Source organism: Hemicordylus capensis, chromosome 5 (assembly GCF_027244095.1).
Source record: "Hemicordylus capensis ecotype Gifberg chromosome 5, rHemCap1.1.pri, whole genome shotgun sequence".
NCBI lineage: Eukaryota > Metazoa > Chordata > Lepidosauria > Squamata > Cordylidae > Hemicordylus > Hemicordylus capensis.
Genome location: NC_069661.1, coordinates 136339764 through 136365510, shown reverse-complemented (window position 1 = coordinate 136365510; position 25747 = coordinate 136339764). Strand labels below are relative to the sequence as shown.

Below are 25747 nucleotides of genomic sequence, written 5' to 3'. Positions count from 1 at the left end.
TAAGAAAGGTGTTCTAGGCCCTGATCATCTTGGTTGCCCAAGGACTACCTTGACAGGACTACCTGCCAAGCTTGTTGTTGTTGTTGCTGATCATGCTAAAACTGTATCAATCTGTATAAAAAACCCTGGCAGTCTCCATTCGGGGCTGCCCTGATCTGTGAAGCAATTCCCAGGGTTTGCCTTTGTTCTGCAGAGACAAATAAAGCTTTGAAAATGGTCTCTGGTTTGGTGGATGCAATTGGCTAAGCACACCAGGCTACATAAACCTGGAATTTCAGTAACAATTTGGGGGCTCATCTGCTGGGATAAAGGGGGGTGACCCCAGCCTCACCTGCCTGGCCTGTGAGCGGTTCCTTTGGGGTTTGTCCAGAGCTCAAGTCTCAAGGAGGCCATCTGAGGTGCTCCCCAGCTAACAGCATGACGCCTGAAGGAGACTGTTCCAGGATACATCTGCGGGACAAGGCATAAGAGGTAAGTCCCTTGGAGACTCTCAGGCAGGTGGCTGTTGTCCCCAGGTGGGAGTCTGCAAGGTAGGCGCCTGGGGTCTGTTGGCTAGCTTTTTTTGCCTGGTTGAAAACTCTTTGTGGTATCAGGAGACTGCTGACCAACTTTCCTGGCAGGGTTAAAAGATCTTGATGGTAGGGGATGCCGTATTGCATTGGGTTGGCAATACGAGGTTGAGCCACCATGAGACAGATAAATAGAGGGCACTATGGGAGGGTCTGTCTCGAAAGGAGACCCGGTAACCTGCACCCCGCTAGATTGTATCTTAAGGGATACACTCTGTGGCTTCCAGCAGCATCTGGTGGGCCACTGTGTGAAACAGGATGCTGGACTAGATGGGCCTTGGGCCTGATCCAGCAGGGCTGTTCTTATGTTCTTATGATTGGAAACGGTTTGGAGGCGATTCCCAGAGAAAGAAAAAGATGATTGCATTTTGTCAAGATCAATGGCCATACAATGAACTAGAGGTGGGGGCTAAGTGGCCCCCAGGAGGGTCTGCAGACTATAATACCATCATGCAGCTGCTTTTGTTTTGTTCTCATACAGGAAAGTTTGTGGAACATCACTATGCACAACGGTTTATGGAATTGTGGAAGGATAGGGAGTCTCAGTTCTGCAGGTTCTTCTGGACTGAAATATGGAGGAGGATGGGTTCTGTTTCCGAGCACCAGTAGATCCTGTAGTTCCTTCAGGTCCGCTAGCTACTCTGTCCCCTCCGGCATACAGCAGTACCCCAACAGCACCGACTGTAAGCCAAACAGGTGGGGGTGTGGAGAAGGGAGCACATAACCCAGGGTCCCCCAGGCATCTCAGTTTAGATCTAGGGAGCTCCTCCACCCCCTCTACATCCAACTCCTCCCCCATGTCTGCTGTGCAGCTTTCACCCAGTGCTGTTGCTGAAGCTACCCTCTCCCGGGCTCGGGAGTCAATTGGCCAAATGTGTAAGCAGTTGGGAGACCTTCAAGAGACTTTTGAGCACTCTGACACCTCAAAAGCTACCTTCCTAGGTTTTCCCTCGAGAACAGAACCTGCCTCAATGTTCCTTTTTCACACATTGCCGGCAGCTACCGGAGGCATGGTGTTGGCACATGTCCCGTTTTCAACTAGTGATCTCTACAACTGGAAAAATACTTTATCTCTCTACCAAGAGGACCCCAAAAAGACTATAGACCTTATTTTGTCCATTTTTAAGACCCATCAACCTACCTGGGCAGATGTAGGAAATCTTTTAGATCTCCCCCTCAGTACGGAAGAACTGCGGTTGGTCTGAGATGAGTCAAAAAGGGAAGCGGCAAAAGTGGCGATGGAGGAGAACAAGAGATTAGATGATGTATTCCCAGAAGTGCAGCCCTCTTGGGATCTGAACCAAGATGCCCACCAAGAGTGCCTCAAACTTTTTAGGCGATGTGTCCTTGCTGGATTAAAGAAGGATGTCCTCTGACAAGTTAACCTGTCCAAAGTCTACAATGTGCACCAAGGCCCAAGTGAATCTCCTGAAGAATTTATGGAACGCCTTCTGGAGGCTTTCTGTAAATATATAACCCTTGATCCAGAAGCGCAGGAGAATAGAAGGTTATTGAATGTGTTGTTTATTGGCCAATCAGCAACCAACATAAGAAATAAACTCCAGAAAGCGAAGGGCGGCCCAGGTCTCCCTATTTCAGCTCTGATCGAGATTGCTTATAAGACGTATGTGAACAGACAAGGCTCAGGAGAGGAGGGAGGAGCAGAAGATGAAGACAGAAGTAAGTTTGCTGGCGGCGGTCATCAGAGGGAATGGAGCTGGTCCGGTTTGGGGGCAGGGGCGAAGGACAAGGAGAGAAGCGCAGGGGGGCCCCCGAAGATAGAAGGCAGGTGAATCAGGACAAGTGCCGGTTGTGTTTGGGAAGGGGCCACTGGAGCAGAGAATGCCCACAGAGGCACAAGGCTCTCTCCCCCGCTCTGAAGATGCAGCATGTAGGAACCCTCCCCCCGAGATGACTTTGCTAGAAGATACAGAATGAAGAGGACTGGGGGCTGGGTGCCATGAGGTGGAAGTCTCCCCCGATGTGCCCCTGGTTAAAATGAAGATGGGGGGAGAATGGTGGACTTTCTGATTGATACTGGTGCTATGTACTCGGTGATGACTGAAAAATATGAAGGGAAATTAGGGGAAAGAGTTGTGCCTATCACTGGAGTAACTTGACAAAAATTACACAAGCCTTTTCTGCAGCCAGTGGACTGTGAGGTGGGGAACCAGCAGCTTTCTCATCAGTTCCTTTACATGCCAGAATGCCTCTTCTGCTCTGTGGCTGAGATATGCTTTGTAAGATGAGAGCAAAGCTAAAATTCTCTCCAGGGAGAATCACCTTGTTTGTGCCTCAAGCGGAGGGGTGGCAGCTGCAAGCATATTTGTTGGGAATGGGAGGAGAGAAGAGCACCTGTTCCATTCCAGAAGAAGTTTTAAATGCTGTGTTTCCATTGGTATGGGCGGGAAAAGCACCGGGGAGGACTTGGTTTGTTCTGCCTGTGCACATCGAGTTGAAGGAGAACGTAGTCCCTCCCCGCAATACCCCATATGACTGGAAGCCTGGTTAGGGCTCCAGCCAACTATATGGAGGGTTCTAAAGTACGGGCTTTTAAGATAATGTCTATCTCCATTTAACATGCCTATTTTGCCCGTGAAAAAACTGAAGACTGCGGAATATCGAATAGTACAAGATATAAGAGCAATCAATCAAATTGTTGTATTTTCCCTGCTGTGCTGAACCCCTATACTTTAATGGATACAATTTCAGGGGAATCTGCCTATTTCTCTGTTCTGGACTTAAAAGATGTGTTTTTCTGTATACACAGCCTGAAGACAGCCTGAAGGGGGAACCAAGAGCTGTTTGCATTTGAATGGGAGGACCCAGATACCAGTAGGCAAAGCCAGTTTGTTGGACTGTGTTAGGGGTACTGTAACACTCCCATAATTTTCAGCACTGCCTTGGGGTGGGACTTGGAAAGGTGGTAACCTGAGGAGGAGGGCATGTCCTGCTGGTACAACCTGCTCCAATTCATTGATGACATCTTCCTCGGATGTTGGGACCGCCCCAGTTGCCTAGCATTAACCATTAGTCTGCTAAATTTCCTGGGTCAAGCAGGATATCGTGTTTCACAAAGTAAAGCACAGATTGTGCTTGAGAAAGTAACTTATTTGGGCTTTGAGATATCACAGGGAAAGCGCACCTTGCTTCTGGAGTGAAAGGAGGCCATCTGCCGGTTGGCTGCACCAACAGCTTCGCAGCTTCCTGGGCATGGCTGGTTTCTGTCGTATTTGGATCCCAAGCTTTGGACTTGTGGCAAAAACCCCACTGGTTGACCCCTTCTTGCATGACCCAATACCAAGCAGCCTTGGTGGGAATCACAAGTGTGACCCTGGCCATCACCTCTGTGCTTAACCTGGCTACTTTACTCCCTTTTGAGCCCACACCGGACATGGAACATGATTGTCTTCAGGCTGTTGATTGCACATATGCCAGTGAGGCTTACTCCCATGTAAGCATGCCTAGGATTGCAGCCTGAAAGCCACAGCAATTTAGGGAGAGGAGAGGACTTGGCATTTGTTTGGGGCTGGCTTGCACTCCAGAAGCCCCACTTATTAAGCAGGGATAGGACTCATTTTCTGGCTACTATTCTTGTTTAAAACTATGGGTCCCTAGACAGGGGGAATAGATTCACAAGTAACTAATATTTTTAATTTGAATGTAATAATGTGCTAAAAATTTACCTTGGCCCCTGCTTGCCAAGTTGTGGATGGTTCCGGCCCACTAGGTCATTTGAGTTGTGCAGCCCTGATCTAGTGTGTGATCTCAGAGAAAACATAAATTTTGGTGTGGCAACATCCCAAATGTTAAAAAGGTATTTTCTGTCTAATCCACTATAATATGTTAATGAATTAGTGGACCTCTCAGATTAACCATTGATGAGCCATATTTCAAACTCAACATTGATATTAATTCAGTAATCTTTAAGATCAGCTTTAAGATTAGAGTTAAGATGCTTTAGATTTTCACGTGCTCTAAAAAGTGTGAAAACTTCATGTTAAGGTGCTCTTTTTAATATGTACACCACAAAAGCAATAAATATTTTGCACAGTGGATTGTAGAGATGCAGCAAACAAATTCATCAGAAGGATCTTTAGCAATCGATTGGGGAAGCAGCACTTATGGATGCATCTCTGTCAGACAGCATTTGCTGAGCAGCCCTCCGCTCATGATCCTGCCAGTAACAGAGATCCAGTTGGCGGGGACTAGAGACAAGGCCTTTTTGGTTGTGGCTACTTGGCTTTGGAACGCACTCCCTGAAGAGCTTCACCATGCTCCCTCCCTCAGTATTTTTAAAAAACATCTTAAAACACAGTTTTTTAAGGAGGCTTTTTAATGCTTATTATTTTGTTATATCTGGTAGGTTCTTTAGGGTTTAAAAAATTTTTTTTTTCAGTTTTAATTTGAACCTAATAATGATTGTGGTTTTTAATCTGACAACTTTCTTCTTCTTTTCCCTTTCTTTTTCTTGTTTAATTTAGTTAATTTTATTACTTTTATTGTGTCTATTTTATTGTTGTGAGCCGCCCCGAGCAGTAGTATACTGGAGGGGCGGGGTATAAATATTTTAAATTTTAAATCAATCATCATCATCATCTTCATCATCTCCTCTCCCCAACCCAATGTGCAGCTGAAAGACTGTAAAGACTGCAAAGTGTGGGTGCATGGAGCCTCATTTCTAACGTTAGCACATTATATGAGGCTGTTCAAAGCCTTTTACAGTTTACACAGCACATAAGATGGGCACCTTAACTTGTAATTTCCATGCTTTTGAGATAATGAATGAAATCTGAGAACACCTTCACTCTCATCTTAAACTGAAGGTTTTTGGATTACTGAATTTCCAGTCTTCTTAAAAAGGAAAATCTGTTTGTGGGAAAGAGAAATTAATAGTGGCTCTTATCCAAGCTGACTAATTTGACTCTCCTAATTTGAGTTGTGTATCTCTAATGTAGAAAGTTCATGTTCAAAGGCAGAATTCTAGTTCTTCAGTGGGGACGCTCTACCTCTGAATGGCAGTCCACCACTGCCTTGTCTGTCTTTGCAAGTTCCTGAGTCAGTTTGTCAGCACCTTGTGTTCTCTCCTAACTCTGTTTGCTTCCCCACTACTGCCTTGAATGCAGTCATAAGTCAATTCACTAATGAAAGGTACCTCCACCTTTCATTCTCTCATAAGTCTATTTGCCACTTTGCTGTCACCTTGCATTATGTCATAAGGCACCTCGCCACAATGCTCTCGTATGCCCCTCCACTGCCAAGTTGCCACTGCCTCGGGGGGGGGGGGAACAAAAGCCAATAAAAGGAATAGAAGATCCAAACCTCTCCCTAGTGTCTGAGGTTGAGATGATAGCCAGAGGTGCCAGCTGTGTCTGTTTCTTGAAATAAACTACTACTACAGATATTTATATATTGTTCTTCAACAAAAGTTTCCAAAGCAGTTTACATAGAGAAATAATAAATGAAGATGGATCCCTGTCCCCAAAGGGTTCACAATCTAAAAGACACCAGCAACAGTCACTGGAGGGATAGGGATGTGCACAGAACCAGTTCAGAGGCCCTTTATGGGCCTCTGAAACCGGTTTGATCAGCCAGCAGTTCTGCCGGTTCAAAGGCAGGGGGCATACCTCTAAGGACGGGGGAGGGTGCCCTTACCCCTCCCCCCACATTTCCCCTGCCGTCTGTTGCATCAGACATCAGACGCAGGGAGAGTTTCGCCACATTAGGCGCCAGACACGGGGGTGTGGTTTAGCTCCCAAACGGGGTTGCATGGCAGAGAGAGTAGTTCCAGCCACACTGCAAATGCAGCGCTGGCCGATTTAGCTCCCTTTTTAAAGGATGGCAAAAAAATGTAGCAGGTTTCTAGAATGCAATGTCAGTATTTATACTGCTCCATCATATCTGCATGAAATTTGGAGGGATAATGACATTTGTCCCCTAGTTGATGTCTGTAGATGTTCAGGCAGATTGGAGTGACAGTTTCAATTATATGACCAATAGAATGTTCAGGGCTTATAGTGGTAGAATGTTCAAACAATTCCTAATCTTAACTATCCTGACTACCATGCCAGTATAAATTGTTTGTATCAATATTAGCTGTACAGTAAATTTTGGGAAGAGATTTCTGTATCAGCACACAACTTATAAATTCAGTCTTTGTGGTGGTGGTGGTGTGTGTGTGTGTGTGTATACACACACACACACACACACACACACACACGGCCTGTCACAACTTCCTCCACACACATACATACATACAAGTGGCCTGTCACAACTTCCTCATACACAGAGAAATGTCACAACTTCTTGAAGCCCCAACCCCCAATCAATTATTTTTCTTTTGGATATATTAATTTTTGAAGAGTAGAAAAGCGACCACTTGTTTCCTCCATGAAGTCTCACTATTTTTATTGTCAGTCTTTTGCAACAGTAATATGTATATAGCTTTAATAGTACATATTTAAAATTCCAGTAAAGTATTTGGAAATCAGAAAGGCAGCTTTATTTCAAATTTTTATGTCCTGCCTTTCCTTCAAAAGAAAAACTCAAGGCAATCTTAAACAACAAAAGTTATTAAGTTAAATATAATCAACTTAACAAAACACAATAAATAAGTGCTGAACAAAAGCAGACATCAAACAAATGCAGGGAAATACAGGGTTTCTGCTCTACAGAACAGTTCTCTCAGAATACATGTTCTTGATGCACTGGAAGCAACATGAGAGAAAGAAATCACTTGCTCATATAAATTAATATGGCTTAGGAACAAGTTATGTTTTTTAAATGTATGCGTTAATACCAGTGGGATTAAACAATATATATTACAACTATCTGATACAACATGAAGCACAACAATTTTGCAGTAAAAAGGCGAGCACACACGCGTGCACACACACACCACGAAGTCAATTCTGTACCAATTTAATATTTTGTGCCCTTTGAACAACATTGCCTTCCTCTGTAATTGCATTTAGTAAAAGGGATTCATACTCTGAATGCTCATTTCATTAGAACTTCCCACTGAGACCACAGCCCTGAATTTCAGGAAGCAGCAGCCTTCAGTTCATCCTGCAGCTACTTCCATGTAACGGGTCCAGATTTTCCAGAGTCTCTGGCTCGGTATCCTTTAAACCCAATGGGTTGCCCAGAGCGACTTCGCGAATCACGATCTGGCACTTCACTTTGTGCCATCTCTTCATCATATCTAAGGAAAGAAAGAAACACTGGATTTTACTAAGTCCAGAGCTAGGGCCACACAATCACCAGAATCAAATCAAGTGGTACAGGTCTTACTGGACTCTACTTCTACAGAATGCTAATGGAAAGAATTGCATATTTAAATGTTTCATTTTATTTAAAAATATCCTCTGCATATAAGAAATTTAGATAGCTTAACTGTGTCTGTAGTTCTTCTAGTGGTCTGCTGCGCATTCATACTGATGGGTTCTGCATCTGTGCTGAGCCCTCTGGAAGCTTTCCCTCACAAAAGACCTTTTTTTGTGTGTGTGAAAGCCCCACCCCCTAGGCTATGCTCTGCACACTTCCTACCTGATCTCCTCAGTCAAATACCACCACAGTGAGAGGGTAAGCAAACACAACTGCAGTAGGAAGGAAGGATTGGTCATGTGAATGTGCAGCAGACCACTAGAAGAGCTACAATTACAGGTAAACAACCTAAATTTCTTCTACAAAGCCTCTGTGCATTCCCACTGATGGGTGAGTAGCGAGATCACTTACCTGGAGAAGGGAGCAGAATATTTAAGAGAACTGATTACAGAACTGTGGAACCCACTTGTGAATACTGGCAAGATCTCAGATCCAGGGTATAATGCTTCACAAAGGTGGACAGCTGGGCCCAGTAGCAGTTCTGCAGATGGCATCTAGGGGACCACCACCAAGAAAAGCAGTAGACCAAGACACTGATCTGGTGGATTTTATGGGTTCTTGTAACAGCCTATTTGCCAAATGGTAATGGTCCCTGAAAGCCAAGAGGAAAAGCACTGAGCAGATATTTGTTGGCCTTTCCTAACACCTTCATAAGACACAAAAAGAGCCTGGGTGAGGTGAAAGGATGCTGTTATTTGGATGTAGAAGGCCAAAGCTCTTCCAACATTCAATAAATGCCAAACACACTCTTGATCAGAAGATGATAATGGGAAGAAAACTGGAAGACAAATGTCTTGAGACACATGACAAGTCAAAATAATTTTTGGTAGGAAGGAAACATCTGGTCAGAGTATAATCTTGTTTGGTTGGAAAATAATGAAAGGTGGGTTTACCCAAAGCATCCAAGAAGGTGAGTGAGATTAAGTTCGGCAGTAAGAATGGCTGGAACAGTGTGAGTAGCAGCTCAGTAAGACAAAAAGAGAAAGTTCCCGGCAGAGGAAGAGGGGCTGGAGGAAGCTCCCTGGCAGCTGGTAAATCTGATCTTTTACTAGTTTGTTTGTTTGGTGGGAGGGAGGGAGAATGCAACCCCCGTTTTCTCCCTTCTGTCCCTCTTTCTGACTTTTGCCTTTCCTTTTCTTTCTGCCTTTCTCCCTGCTTTCTGTCCTGGCTTTTCTGCTTCTGCCTCCTCCCCCACTCCACCTTCCGCTCCACAAAACTTTTGTTTTCTACTTTTGGCCCTGTGTTTCTGCCCCCCCCCCCCATTTCCTGCCTGCATGGAAGAAGAGGTGGTAGACTATGGCCTCGGTGACCATGTTCTCCCCTCCCCTCCCCCCCGCCCCCTGCTCCATACCTACCAGCTGCTACTGCCACAGAGGTGTAATTAAGCACCAGCATGGAGACTTGTGCTGAAACCGAGGATAGTACAGAATCCGGCTTGTCTCTATGTATCCCTTTTGCACCTCTCAGGCCAGTAATGGGCTCAACTTGGGTGACTGAAATTGATGGCTCAGCCAGTTTTGCAGTGGCAGAGAGAACTTGTTCCCACAGAATGGGGGAGGGGTGAGAAGCCCAGGTGAGAAGGTGAGAAGCCCAGTTACAATGAGCTTGTCTTGTAAATTTCTGGTGCACCACTTATGAATGATGAGAATCTCCCAAGCAAATCTCTAGACATTATGAGCATTTCCCAAGCAAATTAGACAACTGGCATGGCCGTTCGTGGAGGGGATTATAGCCCCACATGAAGTACGCTTCTTAAAAGGTCACCTTTGCTGCCATAAACTACAGCAACAAATACTGAGAAAACAATAGGAGGGGGCGTGACTAATTAAAAAACCACAAAAGGAAGAAGAGAGATATAGCTCATAGGAGAAGGGAGAGAAGTAGGAATTAGAGAGGGAAAGAATAATAAATGTGAAAAGCTCTGAGGAAACCCCCCCCCCTGACATTATGGAAGATCCCTTTGAGGCGCTTGTGGCGGCGGTCAAAAGAAGACTGAGGAAATTGAGCGGGAATTGTACAGAGCATAACCTTGGGGGTGGGACTACTGCCAAAAATGTCTTTGTGAGGTAAAGCTTGGAAGATTCCAATTGAGGGTTCAGGCCAGAACTCATCAGTGGGAATGCACAGAGACCATGTAGAAGAACTATGTTAAGAGAGAAAAATTCTAGCCTGGCCTTATTGCTGACATTCTAATTTTGTGTGTGCAGAGAATCGTATATGTGACAGTGCATTCAAACATACATATCCACACTCTCCCCCACATCGCCAACACCTACACAGTTTGCAGTGCTACCTGTCAGTGAAGTTCAGAAACAGCTGCACCACAATTCTACCAATTATCATGAAGCAGAAGAATAAGAGTTCATCATTTGGAATGTTTTATGCTTGCTTGTTTATATACAAGTTCAGTTACTACAGGCAACTATAATATATGCCTATTAATGTATCTAGCTATATTTTAAGGCCCCAACCCCACTTACCATGCCAATACTTCCCATTTTGTTTTGAGACTTTTAAAATAATGTAAAGTTTAATTTTTAGGCTACATATGTGAACAATGTATATAGTGAAAGGTAATTCCTAGGAAGAGTTAAATATGATTACCATTATAAAACAAACCTTGCAATACCACAATAATTACTGTGAAATAACTATTTTATTGAGTCCAGACAAAACAGACAATTCTATTTTCAAAGTAACTCATACATTTTCTTAAGAAAAATTGCAGGTAAATAAAAATGTCAGTCTATTTATTAGGCTTCAAAGACTCTGAAGAAAGTTAAAGAGACTAATCATTAATGATATATGGCGACATCAAGTCACTTAAGTAAAATAAATGGTTAAATGGTTAAATACATCAAAGTATGTTCAAAACTATAGCTAACATTTGGACTGTCAAACTCCAAAAATACTGCGTATATACCAATTTAGAACACTTGTTACAGTTATTAGCAACTTTCTAAAATAAGCAACATCTGAGATCTCAAATTCTCACAATATTATTTCAGGAGTTAGTCACAGGAGGATCCAGAATCAGAATTTTGCTTTAGACAAAAGAGAAATTCACCAGATAAATTAAAGGAGGACCTTGGTATTTGCAGGGGTTCTGTTCCTGGTTAGTACCACGGATACCGAAAGCTTGACTACCGAGGCATTAAGTCTATGGCATTGTGGGAGTTAGGTTCCCGATGCCTGGAAAAAACTGAAAGTGCCCCTCAAAAGCCCCCCAAATGGCAAAATAAAGGGAAATGAAGGGCTCTACCATGCTTCACAGGCCTTCAGCAGTCCAGCAATGCCATCCCAAGGCCCAAAGTCACAATTTTTCTGGAAAAATCACTGGAAAAAATACAATTTTAAAATCAAAATGAGCCATAAAATGGCTCCTGCACTCAAAACGGTGGCCAGAAATGACCTCCAAGGTCATTTCCGGCCACCCTCGACCCACGGATACACGAGGTTAACCCTCCCCCCCCATGTATACCGAGATCGGGTGCCAATTACCCAACCACGGATTTGTGAAACTGCGGGTAATTAATCTGCGTGTAACAAGGTCCTTCTGTAGTGGCACAGAAAACATTTTTGGTACAATACTGAAGAAAATCCAGAGTGTCTTGGCTTAAAATCTGAGCAAGTGCCAAGCCATCACAGGACCAAAATGTACACTGTTCTCTACCACAATCTAAATTCATAAAGTCCACTTGCAGTGGGAGAGCAGTTGCTTTGATACTTACAAGATTTCATAATTTCCAAGGGCTTCCTTTGGGGGTGATTTATTCCATTTACAATCAGGAATTTCCCCATTAGGCACAGCAATGTTAAGTGTGTCGTTAATAAGATTGTATTTGAGTATACGGTCATTTGCAGTACTAGAAGTAAGAGATGGCGAAGCATTGACCTAAGAAGGATGCAGAGGGTGTGGGGGAAACAGAGAGTTCATATTGCACTAAAGCAAACAAGAGGTTTGTTTCACAAATCTGAACAATGCAAAACTGACCATCTTCTCAATTTTTACATCTACAGTACATCCAATAAATTATCCATTTTGTTTCTTGGAATAACAACATTTAACATGAAAATGATTGCCAACATATGAACGATTTAAAAATAAGTGCGGCTATATGTTCATGTGTCATCAGTTGCCAGGGACCAGAAGACTTTGCAGATAATCAGAAATGCTATTTCTGTAACTTGGCATCTTTACAATCAGTAGTTCCTTCTGGCTCATTCAAGATGGAACAGCTCAGAACCTGAATTATCACATCAACTGTCAGAGACCCAAGACTTCCACAAATACCTCCATATGTCACTAATATGTTGTACCTTTTTGTGGATTTCAGTTGTAAGCTGATTTAGGAGCAAACTCTAGTGCACAGTTTCTCAACCACCGGTCCCTGGACCACTGCCGGTCCCCAAAGGGTTGAGTGCCGGTCCCTGACTGGGAGTCAAAACGCTCCCCCTCCCCACCAAACAACTACAATCAAGGCACTCACTTCCTCAATTTTGCACATGTCACAGAAGAGGGAGAGGAGGAGTATCATGGAGGCACGGGACCCTGCTTCCACCTTGCCTCCACGTGCTGCTGAGATCTTCCTACAGCTATCTTTATCTTTACAACTTCAAACTGTATGCGGTTTGTGGGCATCAAGGAAAAGGTATGGCAGTGGGCGCCACTTGAAGGGTTGCTGGTTCTTGCATACTCATTATTTGCAGCCAAAAGTTGATTGATTGAAACCCAGCTGTCTGTTGCGGCCGAGGTGCCTTGAGATGAAACCCTGTTTCCCTCTTGCATCGGTGGGGTGTTGTGGTCCCTCGGCCCCCTGTAACCACTTGGTCTGCACCACCGGTGGAAGACGGTGGTCCCCTTTGTGACCTTGCCAGGGGGTGGAACCTCTGGCTGGGATCATGCCGTGGTGAGGGCTAAGTGGTGGAAGGAGGGAGGAGTGCCGCCTTGGCTCGGGCTTTACAGAAAGGGAGTGCAGGTGGACCTTCCTCGGGGAGGGGGAGCAAGCACACGTACCAAGGAGGGCTAAGTGGCAGAAGGAGGCGGTGTGGTGTGGGGAAGAGGCAAGAGACCATTTTGTGCATTCATGCAAAAGGGTCATTGGATGAATGGCACTGGAATGAAGTGATCCTGGGGATTTGATGCCCAGCGCGGTTCATGTCCGATCCCAACCGATTTAAAACCAGCTGCCTGTTGCGGCCAAGGCACCTTGAGAGGGAACGCCATTTCCCTCTTGCATTGGTGGGGCGTTGTGGTCCCTCGGCCCCTTATAACCCCATGGTCTGCACCACCGGTGGAAGACAGCAGTCCTTTTATGACCTCGCCGGGCGGGGGGGGGGACAACCTCTGGCCAGGATCACGCCGTGGTGAGGGCTAAGCAGTAGTGGGAGGGAGGAGGGCTGCCTTGGCTTGCCTCACAGCAACGCACGGGCAGCATGTGGGACCACATGAGCTTCATGGCCCCCAAGGCAGGCTGGTGTGATTGGCGCATGCAGGCGAGTTGGGAAGGGGCACAGAAGCGTGCGCTGTGAGAGAGAATGGGGGAACACCTGCTACACTCTGGTGCACAAGCACAGCGGCAGCAGCTCTTGGACCCAGGCAACCTTCCGAGCGCGGTCCGGTGCACCATTGCCTCGCCCACCCTGAATAGTGCCTCGTCTGCCCAGCGAGGAAGACGAGCCATCCACCACTACAATGCCCCGTGCCCCCCGCCATCTCAGAATTGCCCCCTTCCCTTTAACACCAGGTCCCCACCGCTCTTCTTCACACTTTCTTTCACCATTAAAAAAAACATTCCCAGCACCTGCCATGTAACTGTTTCTAAGGAGTTTTGGAGAAGCTCCACGGGTTTCATTAGGTCTGCCTCACAAAGTGCACAATTAAGAGCAGGATCCAGATCAAGCCAGGTGATCATGACCAAGCAGCATTGACACAAATGAGAGATGACTAAATTAATTTCAGTGGGTGGTCCTGACTAACATGGTCTGGATCCGGCCCTGCGACTACACAACTCCGGCTAAAACTCCACCTCCATCAAGAGAGGATTAAACTGTAGACTTCGGGCTCTACTGACAACTTGCCCAGCTCTCTCTCCTCTCCTTTTTGCTTTGCTTGACATCCAGCCTGATGAAGAGTTTTGGGGAATTCAAAAGCTTGCTTGTATGTTGGTTTCGTAGTTTTTGAATTTTTCTAATGGCCCAACATCCCCTCTCCATTGAGTAATCACAAGCACCCCCACCCCGCACATAATGAAGGCATACTGGAGACATATTTGTTCACCCAGGCTTTTAGATTCAGGGGTTCTCAACCTTGGTTCCCCAGATGTTGCTGGACTTCAACTTCCATAATCCCTAGCCATAATGGCCAAATGCCATTGTGGTTGGGGGTTATGGGAGTTTAAGTCCACCAACATCTGGGGACCCAAGGTTGAGAACCCCTAATATTCCATGTTTGCAAAAGATTCCAATTTTAATGATTTTAATGGTTATATTATTTTAATTGTAAACTGCCCAGAGATACAAGTTTTGGGCAGTATAGAAGTCTGTTAAATAGATAGATAGATAAACTTAAACCTGGAACCCCTTTACTAACTGCTGGTCTGGGTAACTGCGCATGAAGAACGTAGTGGTCCTTGAAACTCTGCACGAGGAATTTAGCGATCCTTGACTCCAAAAAGGTTGAGAAACACTGCTCTAGTGGAAAAGCCGCAAATATACTAAATAGCTGAAGAATTGTTAAATGTAACCCCCACTAACTGGGCAAAGAGGCACTTTCAACAGTGGTGGTTCTCATATTAAAAGCATGGGATAGCCCATTCAGTCCAGGATGGTGTGTCCCTTGTGTTTCTTCTGAGCCCCTTTGGACAGGGAACAATTTTCTTATTTCTTTTGCTATGTAAACTAGCAACATTTGTGAGCTGGTCCCAACATCGAGCTGGCTCTGATATTGAGCCGGTCCCGACATTGAGTCAGCCTGGTTCAAGCAACTGGCTCAGTTATTTTCATGACCTCTGTGCATGTGCACAGACTATTTGTGTCACCACATGATTTGTGTGGTGATTTAAATGGTCTGTGTGCATATGCAGAGGTCATGAAAATGGCCTTCGCATGTGTGAAAAAGCCTGAACAGGGCTGCAGCCAGTCCAGGCTGTCATTTGGGAGGCCGGGGAGGGTGTTGGAGGAACCCCCGCCGCCACCTCCAATGTCTCCACCACCACCTGCATTTTAAAGATAAAAGGAAGCCTTGCTCCTGCCCCCCTGCATTTACTGGGAATACCATTTACTTGTAAAGGGAAATCCTCACCAGATTCCCCTTTACAAATATACCCCCCCGAGCTGGCCTGTGAACTGGTTAGGGGTTTGATGGCCAAACTGGACTAGACTTCAAAGAAGTTTTCAAACAAAGGTTGGACAACAATCTGTCAGGAATGCTTTCCTGCAGTGAGAAGAGGGTTGGATCAGAACATCTCCAAGGTCCCTTCCAACTCTATGATTCAGTTTGGATAATGGCTCTTGGATCAAACTCCACTCCTCCATGTTCTCAACTTTTAAGGGTAGGGCCATAGCTCAGAGGTAGATTTGGACACCTTGGAGCCCAAAAAATTAGAATGGAAGGATACAAAGAAAGAATCAGAGTTGAAAAAAAAATTAGTTTGTCGAATATAGAGGGGGAGCACTCTGCAGACATCTGTGCCAGGCCTTTTCCCTATGGAAAAGAGACTGGCAAAATGAGGGCAGCACAATGCCTTGTGATCTGTGAAAGGTTGAATTAATTTTAGGGATAAAGGTGGGATCCAGTTTAAGGACCACAGAGTCTGGTTGAAAAAGACAGTTTTTTGCAGACCGAGAGGGCCCCGAGTTTAGAGACACTGTGTGTCGACATGATGGCTACCAAAAACAAGATGTTGTATGATAGGATCTACAGAGAGATGAAAGATAGTGGCTCAAATGGCGGCTGGGTGAGAGCGTTTAAAACCTTAAGTTCCATGAAGGGAACCTATGGATAGGAGGAGAAGCCAAGTTGGATGCCCCTTTGAGGATGAAGAGTAGTGGATCCCGGGATGGATAGATTAAGGACCAATGCTAGTGCTGGAGTTTGTCTTTTAAGAGGTGCTGTTCCAAACCCGACTGAAAGGACTTCAAGGATTCCCACCAAGGTAGGGTTGACCTTCTTCCTACATGACCAGCATTAAAGGGCCACCCATGTAGTTTGGTATATACAGGTAGTAGATGAGCAACGAGATGACAAAGAATAGCCTTGAGTGACTAGTTTGGTGCGCTCAATCTCCAGGCGCAGAGTTGAAGCCACTGGGTGGCCACTGGGGGAGGAGATCTCTGCAGAGCGGGAGGCACCAAGGGGGGCAAACAGAAAGGGCCATAAGGCCAGGGACCCAGGGTCTTTGAGGCCAGTGAGGATTAGGCTTGTGCATTTTGATTCAGCAACAAAATGTTTTGTGTCCAAAAATGGTTACATGGATAGTCAGGGGAAGGCCTCTGTTGAAGGATGGAGAAAGCCAACAGAGGAAGGATTGTCTGACTTTGGCAGGGAGTAATATCTGTCCGATGGTGTTTATGACATGGTTAGATTAAATCCTTTTGGACATCTAGTGGCTGATGTTGCCATGCGGGAAAAGAAAATCCGAAGAGGCAAAAATAGAATTACAATGGAAAAGTGGGATGTAAAGAAGCATGAATATGGGAAAGCTTGACACAGTGAAAGATGAAATGAATTGACTACAAATTGATACCTTGGGCATCAGTAAATTAAAATGCACTGGAATAGGACACTTTCAGTCAGAAAATCACACTGTTTACAACTCAGGACACGAAAAACAAAGAACCAACGGTTTTGCTTTCATAGCCAGGAACGATATAGCAATAGCAGTACTTGGGTACAATGTGGTCAGTGACCGACTAATATCAATTAGATTTCATGGACAACCCTTTAACATGACAGTTTTTCAAGCCTATGCCCCAACAACTGATGCAGAAGAGGAGGAAGTTCTATGAAGTTCTACTTGAGTTTTATGCTCAAGTTCAGTCTGAAATTGAGAGAACATGCAAGCAAGATGTGCTGGTGGTGGCTGGAGACTGGAATGCCGAAGTTGGAAATGGTAACGAGGAAAACACAGTTGGACTGTATGGCCTAGGAAACAGAAATGGAGCAGGAGAACGACTTATTAGTTTCTGCCAAGCCAATGAGTACACAGAAATCAAATTGATTACGTTATTGATACAAGGAAGTGGAAGAGCTCAATTATAAAAGCAAAAATGTGGCCGGGATCCGATTATGGAACACATCACGAACTGCTCATGTGCAAGTTCCAAGTCAAGCTAAAGAGGAAAAAAAATATCCAGCTTCCACAATATGATCTCGAGAATGTACCCACCATTTTCAAGGAGAACATCAGAACTTTGAAGTTCTGAACCTCATTGATAGAGGAACTGGGGAATATAATCAAAGAAGTTGTTAAGGATGAATGTGAAAAGAGACTGCCAAAGACCAAGAAACAGAAGAAAGCAAAATGGATGTCAAACAGACAGTGGAAATTGCCAAGAATAGGAGAGAAGTCAAGAAAGATAAAAACCTCAGGAAGGAACATAATAGGGGATTTCAGAAAGCTGTTAGAAGAGACAAGGAGCAGTACTACTACAACATCTGTAAAGACCTTGAGGATGTATATAGACACGGAAAAATAAGGCAAGTTTTCCAAAAGACCTCTGAACTCAGGAGGTTCCAGCCCTTGAATTGGTATGTTAAGGGATGCCAAAGGACAGATAGTAACCGATTCAGAGAAGATAAAATAGAGATGGAAGGAGCCCCCTGCTAACTGAGCAAAGAGGCACCTTTTAAAAGTGGTGATACACTTCTATTTATCAGCGGGAGAACAACTTGCCCTATCCAACCACAGCACAGCATCCCTCCAGAGGCTGTTGCTAGGGTCTGTCTCTTTGTAGGCTGTTAGCCCTTTGGGGACAGGGATCCATCTTATTACTTATTTTTTTCTCTATGTAAATCGCTTTCAAAACTTTTGTTGAAAAGCAGTATATAAATATTCATTGTTTGTTTATACTGAAAAATCTATACAGCAGGTCGTCAACATCCAAGATACTCTATAAGATATTCCCTACTTGCAAGAACTTCTAGTACAGGAAGATGAAATTAGATCAGCACTCTGGTCATTACCAAGGCGGAAAGCTACAGGAACTGATGGAATTGCTACAGGCAACAGAAGAAGAATCAGTCAAGGCTCTTACAAACTATGCCAGCAAATCTGGAGAACACCACATTGGCCAACAGATTGAAAGAGGTCAGTCTACATACCCATACCAAAGAAAGGAGACTGAACAGATTACACAAACCATCTCACAATATCCTTAATTTCACACGCTAGCAAAATAAAGCTTAGGATCATCCAACACAGATTAGAGCCCTACGTGGAAAGGGAAATGTCGAATGTTCAAGCGGGTTTCAGAAAAGCCCGAGGAACAAGAGACATCATTGTTGATGCACACTGGATAATTGAGAAAGCCAAATAATACCCCCCAAAAAGTCAATATGTGCTTTGACTACAGAAAAGTCTTCAATTGCATCGAACAGGCCAAGTTGTGGAATATCCTTAGGAAAATGGGCATCCCAGAACAACTCATAACTCTCATGAGAAGTCTATATACAGGACAGGAAGCCGCAGTCCAGATGGAATATGGTTAAAGAGACTGGTTCCAGATCGGCAAAGGAGTAAGACAAGGCTGTATACTTTCTCCTTATTTATTCAACTTATATGTGAACATATACTGAGAGAAGCTGGACTGGAAGAAGATGAGCATGGTTTTAAAACTGGAGGAAGAAACATCAATAATCTGTGCTAAGCTGATGACACCACACTGATAGCTGACAATACTGATGATCTGCAAGCTCTAGTAATGGAAGTCAAGGAGCACAGTGAAAAAATTGGACTACGACTAAATGTAAAGGCGGCTAAACTAATGACAATGGGTCATTACTTCAGAACTACATGAAGACATTGTAGTGATGGATAGCTTCTCCCTTTTAGGATCGACATTCAACAGTAAAGGATCCAGCAGTCAAGAAATACGCTGCAGACTAGCACTTGGTAGGGTTGCAATGAAAGCCTTGGAAAGGATATTTAGATGCAGTGACATGTCTATACTTACATAGATTAGAATTGTTCAGACAATGGTTTTTCCCGTGACACTCTATGGATGTGAAAGCTGGACTTTGAAGAAGCAAGACAGAAAAAGCATTGATGCTTTTGAACTTTGGTGCTGGAGAAGACTTTTAAGGATACCCTGGACAGCCAGGAAAACAAATGAATGGATCATAGAACAAATCAATCCAGAATTTTCACTCAAGACACAAATGACCAGGCTCAAACTATCATACTTTGGACACATTATGCGAAGACCCAGATCCCTCGAGAAATCTATAATGCTGGGGAAAGTTGAAGGAAAGAGAAGAAGAGGACGACCAGCAGCAAAGTGGATGGACTCGATTACGACAGCAATGAATACATCACTGAGAGACTTTAAAGGCCAAGTTGAAGACAGATCATCCTGGAGAGAATCTATCTATGTGGTTGCTAAGAGTTGACAGCAACTTGACAGCACTCCAATCAATCAATCAATCAATCAATCAATCAATCAATCAATCATGTGCCTGACATCATGTCCTCCTGAAGGAGAAGTAGGAGCCATTGTAGTGGTCATGAGTGCCATCCGGACCATGGGGTACACTCCAGGCAAACCACCATGGATCCCAGGCTGTAGCCAGCAACATTAGTTCTTTGGAACATAGGAACATAGGAAACTGCCATATACTGAGTCAGACCATTGGTCTATCTAGCTCAGTATTGTCTTCACAGACTGGGAGCAGCTTCTCCAAGGTTGCAGGCAGGAGTCTCTCTCAGCCCTATCTTGGAGATGCCAGGGAGGGAACTTGGAACCTTCTGCTCTTCCCAGAGTGGCTCCATCCCCTAAGGGGAATATCTTACAGTGCTTACACTTCTGGTCTCCCATTCATATGCAACCAGGGTGGACCCTGCTTAGCTGCCACAAGACCAGCACTCCTTTGGACTGTTGCTAGAGCAGTGGTGTCAGAAGCTCAGATATTTTGTCCTTCCTCTCCTGTGGGAGAAAGACTACAACTTGTTTTGTGTCAAATAATGCTCCCAGGTGCTGAAGAACCTGTGATGGCCAGAAATGGCTCTTTTTGTGGTTGATGACGAAGCCGTGGTCTTCTAGGCATCGAAGGGAGGTGTGCACATCCCTCTTGGCCTGGTGCAGCGAGAGAGATCTAATCAAAAGATAGTCCAAATAGTGGTGAATGTGCACCCCCCCCGCAGGTGTAAGTGGGCAATCAGGGTCACCATCACCTTGGTGAAGACCCTGTCGGCTGACCAGAGGCTGAATGGTAGAGCCCTGTATTGGTCATAGTGCTGGTTGTAGACGAATTGGAGGAACCTCCTGTGTGCTAGTAGTATGGGAATATGGAGGTAGGCCTCTGAGAGGTCCACTGATGCTAGAAAGTCTCCCAGCTGGATCACTTCCTTGGTGCTATGTAGCAATTCCATCCAAAATTTTATTTTTTGTATGGACTTTTTGAGCCTCTTGAGAACTAGGACCATCCTCCATGACCTATCCTTTTGGGGGCTAGGAATAAGATGCAATAGACGCCCATACCTGCTTCTGCCACTGGCACGATTCAATGGCCTGGATCTGAAGAAGATGCAGAATTGCTAGCATCATACGAGAATGCTTCTCTGGCTTCCTGGATTTTGGAGATATTGTGAAATGGTTGGTGGGCAGTGTCAGAAAGTTGAGCAAATAACCTCTGGTAATGGTATTGATCACCCAGTGGTCTTGAGAGGCAGACATCTAGGTGTGTGTAACTCCAGAAGTTTGCCTCCCACCAGTGGTGAGTCATTGCTTCTTGTTGTGTTGTGAGCTGGTATACAATGAGTGGAAGCCCTGTGATCTGGAATGGCCTCTGTAACATTGTCTCCATTGGTCATGTCCAAAGCCTCTGGATGTGGTACCTTTGAATTCTCTGAACTGGTTTCCTTGATTTCCTTGAAACTGCCTGTGGGGGCAAAAGGAATGTCCTGGTGTCCGAAATGGCCTACTTGTTTCATGTCTGTTTGAAGGTATGGCTTTTTCCTTATCCCTGGTTTCTATGAGGATTGGTTCCAGGGAGGGCCCAAAGAGGTTGGAACATGAATGGTGATGCTGTGAGTGACAATTTGGATTTGGCATCCCTGTTCCAGCTTTTTTAGCCACATGAACCTACAGACTGCCACCCCTGCCGTTATAGCTCTGGATGCTTGTTGCACGGAGTTTAGACTGGAGGTGGCCATAAGGGCCAACCTGGCTATTTTGTTGAGGCCTTGGCATAGTTTAGTGTTTTCGGAGGGTACAAGGGGTGTTAGCCCAGAGGATGGACGCCTTTGCAAAGATGGATGTAGTGGTAGTAGTCTTAATGACTGTGGTGGATTGCCACGTGTGCTTTTCTGGGGATCAGATCGCATTTCTTGTCTTCAGGAACCTTGAGTTGTTCATGGCCTTCTGTGTTCAGTAGGTCCCCGGAAATGAGTTGTGCCACTGGAGCATCCATGCGAGGTACTACCTCCTATAGAATAGGGCTTTGTGGGGCATACCCCAATAGGTTTAGAAAATATAGACATCTCCCATTCTGCTAGCATGACCTTTCTGAATATAGAGGGAAAAGGAACTGAGGTGGTAGATGCAGCAGATGAGGGGTTCTGATCTAATTCCATGTTAGTTTGCAGTTACTTTGGTGGGCTAACATCATGAATAGCTCTCTTAGCCTTGGCCAATAATACCTCAAAATCAGAAGATAAAAACAACCGGGAGGATATAGGGACCTGCTAATTTACCTCTTCCTCAGAGAACTCCCTGTCCTCATCTCAATTTCCAGGATTGATGGGCCCAGAGGAAGAGGATTCAGAATCATAAACTGGTATGCCTGGATTAGGTTGTGGAACCAGTACAGAAATAGTAGGTGCAGCAGGAGGTAGTAGCGAGGCTGATTAAGGATAATAGGGACAGGCGGAGGTAAGGTGGGTGCAGTGTGTATGGGTGCCATGGGAGGAAAGGGAGCAGCAGGAATAGGGGTAGGATTAGCAGGAAGGATGGGACGTTTAGGTGGCAGGAGATCCTCTGTGGTGCAAGAGTGGTATGCCCTTTTCTTATGTCTATGTTGCCTCCTAACAAGGGGAAAACATCCCCTCTCAAAAGGGTGGAATGGCTTTTCTCGTGGGGCTGGTTTTCTGGGGAGGAGAAGGATAGCTGCCACTTGGAGTTTCTCAGTCTTTTGGGGGGGGGCAGGTGGAGGCTGAGGAACCGCAGGTAAAGCAGGCATAGAGCCGGGTGTGGTACCACCGCGGAGGGCAAAACACTCTTTGGCTATAAATTCCCTCAGCCAACTAGCCATTTCAGGGGTAAAAGGAATATATGGTCCCTGAGGAGGGACATTGGTACTCACGTACTCACATTCGTGCCCTGATGAAACCGATTGGTAGACCGGATGGATCGCTGCCTGCAGTGCCAGTATGTTGCTCAGCTGGCACAGAGCCATCCATTAGTATGCCAGTAGGGTTAAGCATGGCGGGGGGGAGTGCAGGCCAGCCGGTCCCCCCCTGCCAGTATGATCACCGGACTAGTCGGGTCAAAAGCCTCAGATGAGCCTGGAGGGTGCAGAGTGCCTTCGTTGGCTGCCACATGGTCTGCTGGAGCACATGGCCTGAATCAGTAGGCGCTCGCTAAATCACATGGAGGAAAGCGGCTTCTTGTGCTTTTTCTTTGGTGTTTTCCCTGAGTCCTTACAATGTTTGGTCTTTTTGGTGGCCTGGAGGAAGGCGGGCGGTGTATCTGTTTTCCCCACCGCTGCAGCATTCGAAACGGCTTGAGCGGGCAAATCTGAGCACACAGGGATTTGAATGAAGGAAGATGGCTGATTAATGCTTGCTCCTCCGATTTCCTGGTGGGTTCCCTCAGAGAGCTCTCCGAGCAAAAGCTCACTGGCTAAAGACTGCTCCATGAGCAAGTTGGAGACAGAAAATAAAAGCAGAACTAACGGCCAATTGTAATTGGAACGAAGAAAGAATTTGGAATAATTTTTTCAAAAACAGCTCCCTTCCCACCCTTGCACAATCTGGAGGGTGGAGGGGAAGAAGAGTAGAGAGAAAATGCCACAAGAAACTAGGAAACTAGCCTGAAATATTTTCTTCTTTGCTCTTTTCTGGACTTGAAAACACAAGCGAAGCAGGACTGGAACTGGGGCTAAGAGCCTCCTGAAACAGGAAATTAGCAACATGTGATCCAGTCCTGCCTCAAGCAGGCTCAGTCCACAACCCAGTCTGATGAGCTCTATCACAGGTGTATGTTTGGTGGGGAGGCCCTGTTTCTAGTCCCCGCCAACAGGATCTCTGTTAGTGGCGGAGCTGTGAGCAGGGCCTGAGATAATGAGCAGAGGGTCCTGGCAGGTTCATATGGGTGAATGCGGTCCAACAGGTACCCCAGCCCCAAGCCATGTAGAGCTTTAAAGGTCAAGACCAGCACCTTGAATCTAGCCCAGAAATAGACCAGTAATCAATGAAGCAGCCGCAGGATGGGTGTGACACGCATGAAGTTACTTGCGCCCACAAGCAGCTTTGCAGCAGCATTCTGGACCAGCTGAAGTTTCCGAATCATCTTCAAGGTCAGCCCCATGTAGAGTGCATGGCAGTCATCCAATCTGGATGTTACCAAAGCATGAGTGACTGAGGTCAGGTGTGACTTCTCCAAGTACAGTTGCAGCTGGCCTACCAGACGTAGCTGGTAAAAGGCACTTCTGCAAACCGCTATCTCCTGCGCCTCCAAGGATTCAGAAGGATTCTAGATCCTTCCAAGGATTCTGAACCTCCAAGGTTCAGAAGTGCCCCCAAGCTGCAGACTTTGTCTTTCAGAGGGAGTGTGACCCTGCCCAAGATCAGATTTACCTCACTACTTGGATGATCAGCTTTACCAACCCAGAGCACTTCCATCTTATCTGGATTAAGTTTCAACTTGTTTGCTCCCATCCAGTCCAGAACAGCTTCCAAACCCTAGTTCAGAGAATCCACTGCCTCTCTGGTGTCTGCGGACTTAAAAGATAGGTAGAACTGGGTGTCATTAGCGTATTGATGGTACCCCAGCCCACACCTATGGATGATCTCCCAGAGATTTCATGTAGATGTTAAACAGGATGGGGACATGGGTGAAGCAGGCATCTCCCAGAACCACTTTCTGAGTACGACCCTCCAGGTAGGAGTGGAGCCACTGTATAAACATGCCCCCAAGTCTGAACCTGGAAAGAGGTCCTAGAAGGATGCCATGGTTGATAGTATCTAAAGTGGCTGAGAGGTGCAGGAGAATTAACAGAGTCACACTCCCTCTGTCCCACACCATGTGTGGGACATGGTGGATGACCTAGGTCATCCACCAGGGAGACCTAAGGCAGTTTCAGTCCCATATCCAGGTCGGAAGCCAGACTGGAAAGGATCTAAGTAATCAGATTCATCCAGGGCTGCCAGATTCGTTCAGAGCTGAGATACCACACTGCTCTCCAAACTACCCCTTTTTGAGCAAAGTGTGGGGAGAACCAGGTGTCAACAGGATCATCCACTCTCTCAGCAGGAAACTCCCCCAGAGCGGTCAGGAATCAAGCCTCTGAGGGAAGACCATCCTAGCTGGTCCACCACCCCTACATTGGGTCCACCTTCAATCTTCACCAGATAGTGATAATGGTCTTGAGGCCTCTTGAACGGAGCACCCCTGTCCACCACTGACCAAGTAAGTGGCCTGCCACATGTGTGGGACCAGAAATCAGTTGAGACAAGCCCATGGTCATTAGGGAGGACATGAAGTCCTGAGCTGCACCAGACAAGGCATGGACATTACAGTCCCACAAGACTAACAGCTGTGGGGTCTTCAATGCCACATCCTAGACCACCTCAAGTCAGTGGGGTGGGCAGTATACCAAAAGAATCCTAACTTTGTCTCACGATCCATCACTGCATGCAGGCACTCACACTGGTCAGATTGGTGGATAGTGCATTTGGTGAGGGGGATGGTTTCCTGATTAACCAGGGCATTCACACCTCCCCACCTTGGCTGATGCTCTACCCAGAAACCTGGTGGGTACAATTGGGAGAGACTGACATCTCCCCCTTCATCCAACCAGGTCTTTGTAATGCACACCAGGTCTGCATACTCATCCAGAATAACTTCCTGGATGGCTGTGGTCTTTTTATTTATGGACGCATTATTTATTTATTTATGCCAGCATTTATTATTTATTTTCTTCTTATTATTATTATTATTATTAATTACATTTATATTCCGCTCTTCCTCCAAGGAGCCCAGAGCATACTTGAGTTTCTCTTTCACAACAACCCTGTGAAGTAGGTTAGGCTGAGAGAGAAGTGACTAGCCCAGAGTCACCCAGCTAGTTTTATGGCTGAATGGGGATTTGAACTCGGGTCTCCTTGGTTCTAGTCCAGCACTCTAACCACTACACCACGCTGGCTCTATTAGCACCAGCTTCAGGCAAGGTGGGCTGCTGGGAGAGTTATTGGGGTCTTTTTGGATGAGAGAAGGACCAGAGGGTGTGATGGCTTTGATATAGCCCACACACCTTCCCCTCACCTGGAATATCCTCCTTCCAGCGTCATATCACCCTCTGCCAAGGACCACCTCAGTTGGAAGGGCTTCCTCAGATCTCAGGTTAAATAACT

General features: G+C 45.6%; 1 protein-coding gene across 3 annotated transcripts in view; it reads right to left on the bottom strand.

The window, feature by feature from the left end:
* Positions 1-6960: 6960 nt before the first annotated feature.
* Positions 6961-25747, bottom strand: part of TTLL1 (TTL family tubulin polyglutamylase complex subunit L1) — an 87033-nt gene continuing 68246 nt past the window's right edge. For all 3 annotated transcript variants that reach the window (XM_053254883.1, XM_053254885.1, XM_053254884.1), the window contains 2 exons: positions 11687-11850; positions 6961-7773 (listed from right to left, as the gene is read on the bottom strand). In XM_053254883.1, coding sequence (XP_053110858.1) covers positions 7644-7773; positions 11687-11850 — 294 coding nt within the window. In that variant the 3' untranslated portion in view covers positions 6961-7643. The remainder of the gene's footprint in view (positions 7774-11686; positions 11851-25747) is intronic.